The 14,979-nt window shown below is 42.0% G+C and overlaps 1 protein-coding gene across 1 annotated transcript in view; it reads right to left on the bottom strand.

Moving 5' to 3' along the window:
• LOC144499588 (uncharacterized) overlaps window positions 1-7,888 on the bottom strand; it is a 312,004-nt gene extending 304,116 nt beyond the window's left edge. The window contains exon 1 of the mRNA XM_078221715.1: window positions 7,638-7,888. Within this exon, the coding sequence (XP_078077841.1) occupies window positions 7,638-7,799 (162 nt within the window). The 5' untranslated portion in view covers window positions 7,800-7,888. The remainder of the gene's footprint in view (window positions 1-7,637) is intronic.
• Window positions 7,889-14,979: the final 7,091 nt, after the last annotated feature.

The raw sequence follows: 14,979 nt of genomic DNA, 5'->3' as shown, positions 1-14,979 counted from the left end.
ATACAAAGATTGGACGTGTAGTGGACAGTGAGGAAGGTTTTCAAAGCTTGTAGAGGGATTTGGACCATCTCGAAAAATGAGCTGAAAAATGGCAAATGCAATTTAACGCAGACAAGTGTGAGATATTGCACTTTGGAAGGACAAACCAAAGTAGAACGTACAGGGTAAATGGTAGGACTCTGAAGAGTGCAGTTGAACAGAGGAATCTGGGAATACAGGTACAGAATTCCCTAAAAGTGACGTCACAGGTGGATAGGGTCGTAAAGAGTGCCTTTGGTACATTGGCCTTTATAAATCGGAGTATCGAGTATAAAGGTTGGAGTGTTATGGTCAGGTTATCTAAGGCATTGGTGAGGCCGAATTTAGAATATTGTGTACAGTTTTGGTCACCTAGTTACAGGAAGGATGTAAATAAGGTTGAAAGAGTGCAGAGAAGGTTCACAAGGATGTTGCCGGGACTTGAGAAGCTGAGTTACAGAGAGAGATTGAATAGGTTGGGACTTTATTCCCTGGAGCCCAGAAGAATGAGGGGAGATTTGATAGAGGTGTATAAGATTTTGATGGGTATAGATAGAGTGAATGCAAGCAGGCTTTTTCCACTGAGGCGAGGGGAGAAAAAAGCCAGAGGGCATGGGTTAAGGGTGAAAGGAGAAAAGTTTAAAGGGAATATTAGGGGGGCTTCTTCACGCAGAGAGTGGTGGGAGTGTGGAATAAGCTGCCGGATAAAGTGGTAAATGCTTTTAACATTTAAGAAAAACTTGGACGGTTTCATGGATGAGAGGGGTGTGGAGGGATATGGTCCAAGTGCAGGTCAGTGGGACTAGGCAAAAAATGGTTCGGCACAGACAAGAAGGGCCAAAAGGCCTGTTTCTGAGCTGTAATTTTCAATGGTTCTATGGTCAGTAATAAACATGAAAAACAATGGCACTGGATGGAATCTAAATTATTTATAATAAGCAATAAAACTAAATGCTTTGGATGTAATTCTGATGCATGAAAAACATGTTGGGGAGACATATAATTCAAAAGTTTGGGTATGGTACACACTTCCAGGATTTTACATCAACATTTATAATGGGCAACTGGTTAAAAAATGCTCTGTAAATGATTGTCTCTGTCTATATACATACAAAAGTTATTTCATCAAAAAAGTTGATCTAAGTTTATGAAATATTATGTTTTTAAAATGTGCATATTGCTGCCCAGCTGATTATGTGCAGAAAGCTGAGGCAAGTGTTAGAAGGGAACAGTACAGTGTCTATGAGGAAGAGGACAGGAACGGAACTTGAACCTGGTCTACGTCTGACACGAGAGTTGCAATGCAAAGCTGAATAAGGCGGAAAAAAATTGGCCCATGACTTGAGGCTGCATCATGGATAGGAATTGTGAAGAATTTCAGACGGTGGCAAGGGAGAGAATAATAAAAGAAAATAATTTTTAAAAAATTTAAATGAGATAAGATTGATTAAAAATCAAAGTTACCTTCACATTGAGTGAAAATTGGTAGAATGCCTCTGCTCATCAATTTGCACCACAAAAGGCAGGAACTTGCATCTACACCCTGACAGGAAACCAATTACAGTGTTTTTTTAACCAACTGTTATTATAAATGTTGAGGTAAAATCTTAAAAGATTTGTGCACAGGAAATGTGTACCATACACAAGACTTTTTATTTACATATCCCCCGACACGTATTTTCATCTATCAAAATTACTTTAAAAGTATTAAGTTTTGTCGGTTGTTATAAAGCTGAGATTCCATCTAGCTCAGTTCACCTAAAATTAACTTAACCTTTTTGCATCATATAACAATTAAAAAATATAAAGGTACCTGACAACTGATATGATACACATAGAGACATATAAAATTGTTTGACATCAAATAATACCATCACCAATGGACCAGTCAAAATTTTCAATTTTTGCTTTGACTGCTAAAGCAAGGGAAGAAATAGCAGTGGTTCTGACCATCTTATTCCAATCCTCTCTTGCTGCAGGGGTATTACTGGAGGACTGCTAATGTTATACTGCTGTATAAAAAGGGACACAGGATAGTACAAGTAATTACAGACCAGTCAGCCAAACCTCAATGGTGGGCAAGTGAAAGAATTCTGAGAAACCAAATAAATTGTCATTTCGAGGTACTCATCAGCCAGGGGCAGTCAGCGTGGATTTGTTAAAGATAGGTCTCATTTCAGACTAATATGATTCAACTTGTTCAGGTAATAACAAGGAGAGTCAACTAGGGTAGAGTATTTGATGTAGTCCAAGAACAGGAAATTTTAGCTACAAGTGAAGATTAACATAGAAACAGGAATGGGCCATTCGGCCCTTCGAGCCTGCTCCACCATTCACTTTGATCATGGCTGGTCATCAAATTCAATATCCTGATCCCCACTTCTGGATCCTCCTCACAGCTCACTCTCCCACCCAACTTTGTATCATCTGCAAATTTGGGGATAATACACTCAGTTCCCTCTTCCAAATCATTAATATATGTGAACAGTTGGGGTCCTAGCACAGATCCCTGCAGAACCCCACGAGTCACTGACTGCCAATCGGAAAAAGACCCATTTATTACTCTTTGCTTCCTTGCTGCTAACCAGTTTTCTAACCATCTCAAGACATTACATACAATCTCATGTGCTTTAACTTTACATGGTAGTCTGTTATGTGAGACCTTGTCAAAAGCCTTCTGAAAGTCCAAATAAACCACATCCACTGCTTCTCCTTGGTCAACTCTACTAGTTACATCCTCAAAGAATTTCAATAGATTCGTCAAGCAGGATTTCCCTTTTGTAAATCCATGCTGACTTTGTCTGATTATACCACTGCCTTCTAAATGCCGAGTTATGAAATCCTTGATAATAGCCTCTAGCAACTAGAGTTCGACTCACCGGTCTATAGTTCCCTGTTTTCTCTCTAACTCCCTTTTTGAATAGCAGGCTTACATCAGCTAATGTAATTAGCTCCTTTAGATAAGCTAGAGTTGTTTTCTTTGGAAAATAGGACCTAAGGGCAGATTTAACTCAATTGTATAAAAGTATGAAGAGCCTAGATGGCGTCGATAGGTGTTGTGGGAAAAGTCACCACTCGGAGATCAGACTTGAGATTCAACATGCAGTTTATTGAATCGAAGCTTTGGGAGGATCTCTGGGCAGAGTTCCTCAATCTGGCTTGGCAGCAAGTGCATTTATATCCGTTAAAACATCGCAAACATCAGCAGTTTTGCATCAAGCCGTAGGCGGTTACATAGTTTGGCCAAGTGTGCCCCTTGCCAATAGTTAGTTATCAATAACTCCCAATCACATTTCGTTGAAAATACCTCACTGTTCTAGGCCAATTTCAGGCCATCTGCCCCTGAGCGACCTAACTATTCTTGTCCTTTGCTGTCTGACTATTCCTGCTTGCTTTGCACTTTTACACTAAAAATGAGACATGGCTCACCCCAGCTTGTCACTAGTCAAGGCTCGAGTGTTTGTGCTTAACCACAGAGTGCAAAAGTTACATACACAACTTTTCTTGTCTTAAAAAGTTTTACATTCACAATGATGGCTTAAAAAGTTTTATAAGTCACAATAATGGCTTGAACAGTCTCAATTTTACTCCAACAATAGGAATGACCAATTTCTGTTTGCAGAAATAACCAGGGGGCATAAATTGGCAGAAGGATTAGAGAAAGTGGCAATACAATTTTGCCAACCAGAGTGTGATGGGATTCTGGAACTAACCACCTGGAAGCATAGTAGAGGCAACATCACATTTAAGAAAAATCTGGATATGCACTTTAAACGTCTTAACTTACAGGGCTCGAGACCAAGAGCTGGAAGGAGAGATTGGACTGGGTGACAATTTTCCCAATTGGCATGGCCAAGATGACCAAATGAGCTCTTTCCGCAGCAAAAATGTTTCTAAGTTTTCACATCCATTATGTCCTGTGACAGTTACATGAAAGTAACTGGAATGATCAACCATAATTGTGTATGAGGCATTATTTCCAGTTCAATACATGTAAAAATATTTAAAAACAAGATTTTGGCCTTCTAATTTAATTACACTTTAAAATGTGCTTAAATGAGTGAAATGAAAAGGTCAAAAGTCTATGATGACCTCAACTTCACTTTAATAACTTACCAATCTAATTTTAGAAATTTAGGATCAAACTACATCCAGTTCTTCATTTTTCTGTATGTAGTACACAACTGGGTTCCTAATTAACACCACATTTAAAAGGTATCCTAATTTTTGGAAGCTGTCACTTTCCCTTCATTTTCTGACTTATCAGCAGGCAGGGAAGTTTGTTTTTTTTTTGGAGAAGGGTGGAGGGGAGAGGGTGACATAATATTCTTTGGAACCTGAAAACAAACTTTATTTTTCTTGAGGTCATATTGGAAACTGCATTGTCTGTTTATTCCAAAATGATATAATAGATCAATTGCTTCCACGGGCAATTATAAACAATATGCAATGAAGGATGAAATAATTTATACAACTTTTTAACCGTACGTTAAAGTGTAACCTTGGTACCTTGCTAAGAAATAAAAGGGTGACTGGAAAAATTATTTATATCGCAAAATTCCACTCTAGATCAAACATGAAATTCGGCTTGTGCATTGTCATAGCACTGTCAAGAGGAAAGCCTGTAGTTTCCGGTCACTGGAAATTGAGCACAAGTACTGTTATAATACACATCCCTTCCCCAAATTCCAGCTGACCAAGGGTGTGTGTGTGTATGTATATATATATGCATACACACATCTCTCCACAATCTTCTAACAGTCATAATAAACTTATACTATTCATGGCACAGAGGAAATTGGTCTCAAAGAGTGAACTCAATATCCAGTATACTTGGTCCAGCCAGTTATCTAATATACTATACGAATACTACGATACTAATCAAGTGGGAATATCAAAATGAGTGAATAAATATGCACGAATTAATAACCTCACAGTGATGAGAGGAGCAAAGTGTTAAAACTGCACATTTGAAAGCCAATGAACTGGAACAGCCGACAGAGAGATCCGCAGTGCATCCGAAGAGGAAAGAGTCGAATTGGACTGCTCCGGAAGGCCGCTGCCCTCGACTTGACATGTATGCCCAAGCCGTCAGGAGGTGCGTCAACACCAAATTCATCAGCCGCACTCACAAGACAGCCCCGAACATCACCCAAGCACAACGTAACGCCATCCACGCTCTCAAGACCAACCGCAACATTGTCATCAAACCAGCAGACAAAGGAGGGGCCATCGTCATACTGAACAGAACGGATTACTGCAAAGAAGTGTACCGACAACTCAACAACGAGGAACACTACAGACAGTTACCTGCAGATCCGACCAAAGAACACACCCGTCAACTCAACACTCTGATCAAGACCTTTGATCCGGACCTTCAGAACACCCTCCGTGCTCTCATCCCACGTACTCCCCGCGTTGGAGATCTCTACTGCCTCCCGAAGATACACAAGGCAAACACACCCGGCCGTCCCATCGTATCGGGCAATGGGACCCTGTGCGAGAACCTCTCCGGCTATGTCGAGGGCATCCTGAAACCCATTGTACAAAGAACCCCCAGCTTTTGTCGCGACACGACGGACTTCCTACAGAAACTCGGCACACATGGAGCAGTTGAACCAGGAGCGCTCCTCGTCACAATGGATGTCTCAGCACTCTACACCAGCATCCCCCATGACGATGGCATTGCTGCAACGGCCTCAGTGCTCAGCGCCAACAACTGCCAGTTTCCAGATGCAATTTTACATCTCATCCGCTTCATCCTGGACCACAATATCTTCACCTTCAACAACCAGTTCTTCATCCAGACACACGGAACAGCCATGGGGACCAAATTTGCACCTCAATATGCCAACATCTTCATGCACAGGTTCGAACAAGACTTCTTCACCGCACGGGACCTTCAACCGGTGCTATACACTAGATACATCGATGACATTTTCTTCCTTTGGACTCATGGTGAACAATCACTGAAACAACTCTATGATGACATCAACAAGTTCCATCCCACCATCAGGCTCACCATAGACTACTCTCCGGAATCGGTTGCATTCTTGGACACGCGCATCTCCATTAAGGACGGTCACCTCAGCACCTCACTGTACCGCAAGCCCACGGATAACCTCACGATGCTCCACTTCTCCAGCTTCCACCCTAAACACGTTAAAGAAGCCATCCCCTACGGACAAGCCCTCCGTATACACAGGATCTGCTCGGATGAGGAGGATCGCAACAGACACCTCCAGACGCTGAAAGATGCCCTCATAAGAACAGGATATGGCGCTAGACTCATTGATCAACAGTTCCAACGCGCCACAGCGAAAAACCGCACCGACCTCCTCAGAAGACAAACACGGGACACAGTGGACAGAGTACCCTTCGTTGTCCAGTACTTCCCCGGAGCGGAGAAGCTACGGCATCTCCTCCGGAGCCTTCAACATGTCATTGATGAAGACGAACATCTCGCCAAGGCCATCCCCACACCCCCACTTCTTGCCTTCAAACAACCGCACAACCTCAAACAGACCATTGTCCGCAGCAAACTACCCAGCCTTCAGGAGAACAGTGACCAAGACACCACACAACCCTGCCACAGCAACCTCTGCAAGACGTGCCGGATCATCGACACAGATGCCATCATCTCACGTGAGAACACCATCCACCAGGTACACGGTACATACTCTTGCAACTCGGCCAACGTTGTCTACCTGATACGCTGCAAGAAAGGATGTCCCGAGGCATGGTACATTGGGGAAACTATGCAGACGCTGCGACAACGGATGAATGAACACCGCTCGACAATCACCAGGCAAGACTGTTCTCTTCCTGTTGGGGAGCACTTCAGCGGTCACGGGCATTCGGCCTCTGATATTCGGGTAAGCGTTCTCCAAGGCGGCCTTCGCGACACACGACAGCGCAGAGTCGCGGAGCAGAAACTGATAGCCAGGTTCCGCACACACAAGGACGGCCTCAACCGGGATATTGGGTTTATGTCACACTATTTCACATAAATATTTCTGCTTTTTTCCTCCTGAGTCTTTATCATGCGATCCTAGAATCAGAATTTATGTCACACTATTTGTAACTCCCACAGTTGCGTGGACCTGCAGAGTTTCACTGGCTGTCTTGTCTGGAGACAATACACATCTTTTTAGCCTGTCTTGATGCTCTCTCCACTCCCATTGTTTTGTTTCTTAAAGACTGGATTAGTTGTAAGTATTCGCATTCCAACCATTATTCATGTAAATTGAGTCTGTGTCTTATAAGTTCTGTTTGTGAACAGAATTCCCACTCACCTGAAGAAGGGGCTCAGAGCCTCGAAAGCTTGTGTGGCTTTTGCTACCAAATAAACCTGTTGGACTTTAACCTGGTGTTGTTAAACTTCTTAATTTGAAAGAGGCCAGTTAAGTCTTGATCACCACCATCCAATAATTTATTAACACATCCGGGTTGTAATCAAATGCTATTTTACATGTATTAAATGTGGTGTAAGATAATAATATCTTGTTTCCAAGGTGAATGGTGGTCGATTTAATGCTGCTTCTAAAAGTCTACGTGGCTGTGTTGTGTACGAGAGGCCGAGGCTTCACGATGCCGAGCTTGCGATCGCCTGCCTTTACCTGCAGTCCTTGTGCTCCCGGATCCACTCCCGTGTCCAAGACAGCGATCAGAACCCCCCTGCCGTCGTACTCCGGGTACCGGGCGAGGAAAGACGCGGCGCCCGTCTCCTTCTTCAGCAGCAGACTCTGGTAAGGGAAGGAGTCGTCCAGATGAAGCGCCATTACCCCCGCCCGCTGGAGCCCAATGTGCAGCTTGATCTCAGCTGCTCGCCTTCCCGCGCTGATCCTTCCAGCGAGCAGCAATCGCCAGGGATCACACACACCAAGAGGGAGTGAGTGAGGCACAGCACTGTGCGCTGGCAAGGTCAGGGGTAAACAGTATGTCAGGGTCAGAGGAACAGGACACCTACAGGACTTGCACCATATTCTGAGAGACACGTTTAGGGTTCAAATTTCTTTCAAGAGGAAGTTATTTCAAAAGAATAGGAACCTGAAAACATGTTATGCGACAAACTGATTTAAGAAATACAGAGTCAAACATCAATAGAAGTGTACTTTTAACCTATTTGCTTCACAATTTCTGAAACAAATGCACTAACAGGAGCGAGATAATATTTGGCTTGTATTATCTGGGAATGGTTGCATAGAAAATTGGTCATTCTGTATTTGTAAATTCCTCAAATCAATGTAGTTCCCGATGAGAATTTTAATACAAAGAGTTCCGGGGATCAATTCACACTCATGCCAACTGTACTGTTATATTGTTATATTACTCTAAAATGATTTAGGAACTATATTGTCAAATACCACATCACTCACTCTGCACTACAATCTGCACCATGGCAACAATAACATTGATTTGCAACACATTGGATGAAAGCTACTGCATTTGTCTAAAATAGCATGGTCATTTCGGACTTCTGGGCACCACAAGGCAGAACATTAATTTCAAATCGAGAGAAACCCTTTAATCCAAGCAATTTGTTATAAAAATCATGTGTTGCTATTCTTAAAACCTGAACTAATATGGATGGACGGTTGATTTATAAACCTGATGAGTGATTATTTAATCTCCAATAGATCAGTACCTTTTACAAAGCTATGAGTGAAATTTAATAGCAGGGACATGGAAACCACCCAATGGAGAACCAATGGGAGCTCCACATTACCTCTACACAGGAGGCTTGATACTATTCCGAAACCATCAGGGCTCCCACTGAAGTAAGGCCCACGTCAGGCAGAAATCCCAATCTCGAGGCTGACAGCTTTGTAGTTCGGCAGCACCATGAGGAGAGCTGCCCACTCCCAGTAATGCACTGGGAATCAACAATTAATCCTCTGGAATCAGGTCAGTGGGGTTCCCTGGAAGGGGAATGCTGGTCATTGGAGATGGGGGGAGGGAGGTGTGGGATCACCAGCAAGGATGGCTCACTCTGAGGCCCCACCTTCCTGATTCCAGGTGCCTCAGTAGGACACATAGTGCCTTTGAACGAGGGACCACCTCTCCACTTCAGAGAGCCGCAGGCAAACCCAACAAGATTTGGAGCTTTTAGGTGGGAAGGTAGCCTACAAGCATTCTGACTCAGGACTTAATAGAAGGGGGATGGGAATTCAGTGCACTTTCAACCTGACCTGAGAACAAACATTCAGGCCATAATTTTTGGAAACTATGCAGAGGCTGCTGGGTGTGGATGTGGGCTGGGTGGATGGCTTGCCTCAGTGTTTCAGCACTGCGTTGACATTTTAAATGAAAACAATAACATCCCTCCAACCTTCACACTCCCCATGCCATTTACCCACCTCCCATGGCTCCTTAGAGCATCTATGGAAAGCTATTTCCTCCATCCACTCTACATGGCCCTTTATAGCCCCTTTATGCCAACTCATAGCATTCCATTCCCCACCCACCATCCTTTTTCTTTACACTATGCCAATCCATCCAGTATCTGTCATAGAAAGACCTCAGGATTTGTGTTAAGATGAGATCAAATAAAGTTCTTATGGGTCTACTGAAGAATTCACTATTTGAAAAGAAAATGCTGATTTTAAAAACCATTTAATTTCATTTCATTACTTATAAAATCAAGTATTCCTGGTCCCACTTCAAAGAGGTGATAACTACTCAGGACTGTCAAATGACTGAAATGGCAGACACTCCACTGTGATAATGGAAGTTTATTAAATCATTCATGCAGCACTAATCCAGTAATGATAATCCTCAGGCTTAAGTCAAGATAGTGATATAGCAAGCATTGATTTTTTTTAACACTCCAGTTTTATTCACAAATAAAGGATGGGAGTTTTAAATACCTCAACAGCTCCTTTAGACAGTTGGTTTTGACAGTTCAAATCTGCTTGATAGTTCCAATGAGTTTGTTTTTTGCATATATTCATACCTACTTTTAACAACACAAAAGGACACCTGACCACCAAGGTGTCCTGTGACCATAACCAAAAGAATGTCCTACATATTCAAGCAACTCGACAAAGCTTAGATCTGCTCCTATCAGATTTGCCTGCTATTTTTTTCTCTTGGCTAACAAAAATCATGATGTGGAGATGCCGGCGTTGGACTGGGGTAAACACAGTAAGAAGTTTAACAACACCAGGTTAAAGTCCAACAGGTTTATTTGGTAGCAAAAGCCACACAAGCTTTCGAAGCTCTAAGCCCCTTCTTCAGGTGAGTGGGAATTCTGTTCACAAACAGAGTTTATAAAGACACAGACTCAATTTACATGAATAATGGTTGGAATGCGAATACTTACAACTAATCAAGTCTTTAAGAAACAAAACAATGGGAGTGGAGAGAGCATCAAGACAGGCTAAAAAGATGTGTATTGTCTCCAGACAAGACAGCCACTTAGAGCTTCGAAAGCTTGTGTGGCTTTTGCTACCAAATAAACCTGTTGGACTTTAACCTGGTGTTGTTAAACTTCTTACTAACAAAAATCAGACATGAATGGAGACAGCTGTTGTTTAATATGGGCAGCAGCCTCAGTGAGCCACAGATGTGCAACTTGGAATCCACCCCCAAAACTGCCCCCCGCCTGCCGCCTCCCCCCCCCCCCCCCCACCGCCCCCCCCCCCCCCCCCCACCCGCCCCCCCCCCCCCCCCCCCCGTCCCGCCTTCCACCTTGCGAAAATGGTAGGTGCTGTGCTTGGGGATGGGACTACTTTAATTGTATCACAGTCCTTTTCCATGATTTCTATACCTGCAATGTCCCTTTCACTCATGAATACTGACACAAAGTATTTATTTCGAACCTTACCTACATCCTCCGGCTCCACACACAAATTACCACTGTGGTCTTTAATGGGCCCTGTTCTTTCCACAGTTCTCCTTTTACTATGAATGTACTTGTAAAACAACTTATGATTTTCCTTTATTTTATCTGCCAGTATCCTTTCATGTCCCCTTTTTGTTCTCCCAACTTCCTTTTTAAGTTCCCTCTTCCACATTCTATACTCGAGGGCTTCTGCTGTTTTGAGACCTTGATATCAACCAAAAGCCTCTCTTTTTCTCTTTGTCCAATGCTGTATTATGTCCCTCGATATCCAGGACTCACTGGATTTATTGGTCCCACTGTTTTTCTTTCTTAGAACATATTGGCCCTATATGCTCCCTGTTTCCTTCTTGAATGCGTCCCACCTTTCTGTCACAGATTTACTTAAAAGTGTCTGCTACTACTCCACTATGCTCAAATCATATCTGATCTTATTAAAATTGGCCTTTCTCCAGTTTAGAACTTAGATTTCAGGCCCATCTTTGTCCTTTTCCATAACAATCTTGAATCTAACAGAATTATTATCGATGTCTGCAAAATATCCTCCGACTGATACTTCAACCACTTACATAAATTGAAGTCCAGCATCATCCCCTCTCTTGTAAGATCTTCTACATACTGGCTTAAAAGATTTTCCTGGGTGCACTTTAAAAATTCCGCTCCCTCTAAATCTTTCACACTATGACTATCCCAGTTAACGTTGGTGAAGTTGAAATCCGTCACTATCACTCCCTATTATTTTTACACTTCTCTGAAATTTGCCGACATATCTGCTTTCTATTTCTCTCAGACGATTAGGGGACCTATGGAACATTCCCAGCAATCTGATTGCTTCTTCTTGATTTTTAAGTTCTACCCATATGGCTTCATTTGAAGACACTAACTCTTTACTGCTCTAACTGATTTCCTTATCAAAATTGTGACACCCCCTCCTTTTTCACCTCCTTCACTGCTCGACTGAAGATCCGATATAGAATATTGAGTTGTCAATCCTACCTCTGTTTTAGTGACATCATACCCCCATGTTTAATTTATATGCCCTTAACTCATCTGCCTTGTTGTCAGACTTCTTGCATTAAGATACCATCAAATCTTGCCAAACTCCCTTGTTCCTTAAGTGGTCCATAACTTCTATGCCTTCCTGATTCACTTGCTGTCTCTTCTAATTTTGGAGGTACACCTCCAAAAGGCTGAACCTTCTCTCTCGATCGTACCCCCTTGCCAAATTAGTTTAAACCCTCCCCAACGGTATTAGCAAATCTCCCTGCGAGGACGCTGGTCCCATTTTGGTTCAGGTTCCCTTACCCTTAACCCACCCCACTCCTTGCACGACCCTCCTTCCACATAGTCCCTTAGTGTTTGCCCTTCCCCCACCCCTTGCACAATCCTCCTTCCACATTGCTCCCTGGTGTAAAATGCTTTTTGACCAAAGTGAACAATATTCCTCAAAATCAACAATAATATTTAAATTATCAGCATTAAATATTTTACAATCATAATCACTTATTTGAATCAATCACTGCATCCCATAAGTGGAAATTGCTTCTTGCCAGCTTATTTTCAAGTCATTTAACTGAATGTTGCTAATTCTGTCAGTGCCTTAATGTGTACTGATTTAAAAAAATCTCACTACTCTTATTATCCCACATCAGGCAGCAACTTCACAACTGACAGAAGACTTTTATCTCAATATTTAGGCTGCAATCAATGACTGAAGAAGAAACAAACAGCAATGGTCGGCTTACTTATATTACTTAAAACAAAATGTGCTGCAAACATAGTGACAAAGAAAAAGCATGTAATAATTGGAAATTGTTGGGCCACTCAGAAGAGGAAAAATGTTTTGTGAATAATTTTAAACATAAGAACAGGAGCCCATTCAGTTTCTTGAGCCTGCTCTGTCATTCCAGTAGGTCTTGGTTCTTCCATTTCTTCATTCCATCTTCTCACCTTGATTCTGTAACTTTTATAATTTTGCCTAACAGAGATCTACAAATCACAGTTTCAGAATTTTAATTGACCGAGCCTCAACAGCTTTTTGTGGAAACAATTAATGCTTTCTGATACCATGTTTGAATGATCTAGCTCTGATTTTAAGATTATGCGGCATTGTTCTGGATTCCCCCATCAGAGGAGTTGATGGGGGAATCCAGAACAGGGAATCCTACCGATTTATTTGATTATTTAAATATACTTGGTCCTCTTAAACACCCAAATTGGATCAGCCCTTAATCTTCTATAGTCAAGGACATACAATCTTAATTTTTGCAATCTAAGTTCATATTTTAATCCTTTTAGATCCTAAATAATTTGGGTGAATCTGCATTGCATTCCATCCAAGGCCAATATTTCCTTCTTGAGGACCTTTCAGCCCAGGTCTTAAAACAGTGCCTGATTGTGACAAATTGTGTCTGACCAGAGCTCTGCCATCCATTTGTATTGCAACCCTCTTAAAAGTAAGGGCCGACATTTTATCAGGCCTTTGAATTCTTTTGTACCCGTGCTCCAGGTTTTCATTGCTTCTTAAGTTGGACATCTAAACATTTCAGCTCATCTACAGTTTCTAGTTTTTTGCCTCTTAGCAAGTATAACAATATTTCTTAGGTCGAGAGTAGAAGCGCCACCAACTACAATTTTTTTCACTAAATGTATCAATGTATTCTTGCAATTTTCTGCTCCTATTTACATAATCTAATGTTTCATCTAATTCAGTACTGCCAGCAAATCTACATTTTCAGTTCCAATTGAAAATCTGAGGCCCCAGCACAAATCCCCCACCATGGACTGGATTTTACAGTGGGGAGAGGGTGTTTAGTTCATCACTCTGGAAGTTGTTCCCTGCAAATCTACCAACTTTAAACCAGGCTTGTTCCACAGCCACAACTCACTCTGAGCATCCTCAACAAGATAAGAGTCGGACTTCCGCTCCTCAGTACAAATAAGTTGCCTCCATGAGAGCTTCCGCTGCAGTCCAATCTTGGCCGACAGCTCTAGTGCTGAGTGCTCAGTAGTGAGTGCTGCTGGGACTGCAAAATAGGGTGATGTGTGTAACTCTTTATTCAGAGTGTGTGATGGATGAGCATATTATTGGCGGGGTCGTAAAATCCAGCCCCTCTGATCACATCCTCCCAATCAGAATACATAGCCGTTATCCCTATCCCTGTCTCCTACTCCCAACAAACTCTCTATTCAAGCCAATAAATTGTTACCAATCCATGCTTTCTCAGTTTTGTTAATGATCTTTTTATGAGGATCTTGTTGCAAACTTGTTGAAATAAATAAAATCCACTGGTATTCCATTCTTACATTTGTTACTGTCTTGTTTTTATGACGCAGGATGACTGATACCAATTTTATTAATAACATTTTCAGAACATGAACACACAATGACAAGGCATTTACAGCCTTGTTGCAACCTTCCCTCACATATGTTACCTGATCTGTAGAGTGTACCATATTGTACCTAATACTTGAGTCCACAACCATAATCCACATATTATCATAATATTTCCTTTTTATAAACCAGAAGCACTTCTGGCGAGTCTCTGTTAAAACAAAATAGATTGTGAATACTGCCGACTCGTGTACACAGAATCTCTTATTTACTCTTTCACACTGTTTTGATCAGTCTGTTTGATCTTTTATTCATCTCAATATCTCTGTGGTACACAATTCTTTCACTGGATGTTCTGAGGTATTTTTCAGGAGTCTCAGGCTTTGTCTGGTTATCTATTGCTTCACCGGTGGATTCTGCTTCTTGATCTTTTGCTACATGTACTGGTTCAGAGCAGGGTCACATTTCTTTTGTTGTCCATAGGAATTTCCAGTTTCTCCTATACTGTTGTCCATTTGGAGTCTCCGCTGTGCAAGACCTTGGTCTGTGATTCCTGTGACAACGGCAGGATTCCAGATCCCTTCCTGCAGAATCCTCAGTGTCTCTCCCATGTTCAATTCAATAGGTAGAGGTCTCTTTTGTCTACCTTTGCCTTCTTCAACAGATGTTTTAAGGTCTGCATGATATGTTCCACCATTTCATTGGATTGTAGATATTTGGGACTTGATGTATTGTGCCAAAACTCTGAATCCTGTGCAAATTTGCAAAACTCAGTGCCTGAGAA

This window comes from Mustelus asterias, chromosome 10 (genome assembly GCF_964213995.1).
Source record: "Mustelus asterias chromosome 10, sMusAst1.hap1.1, whole genome shotgun sequence".
NCBI lineage: Eukaryota > Metazoa > Chordata > Chondrichthyes > Carcharhiniformes > Triakidae > Mustelus > Mustelus asterias.
This window is presented reverse-complemented; position numbering and strand designations above follow the sequence as displayed.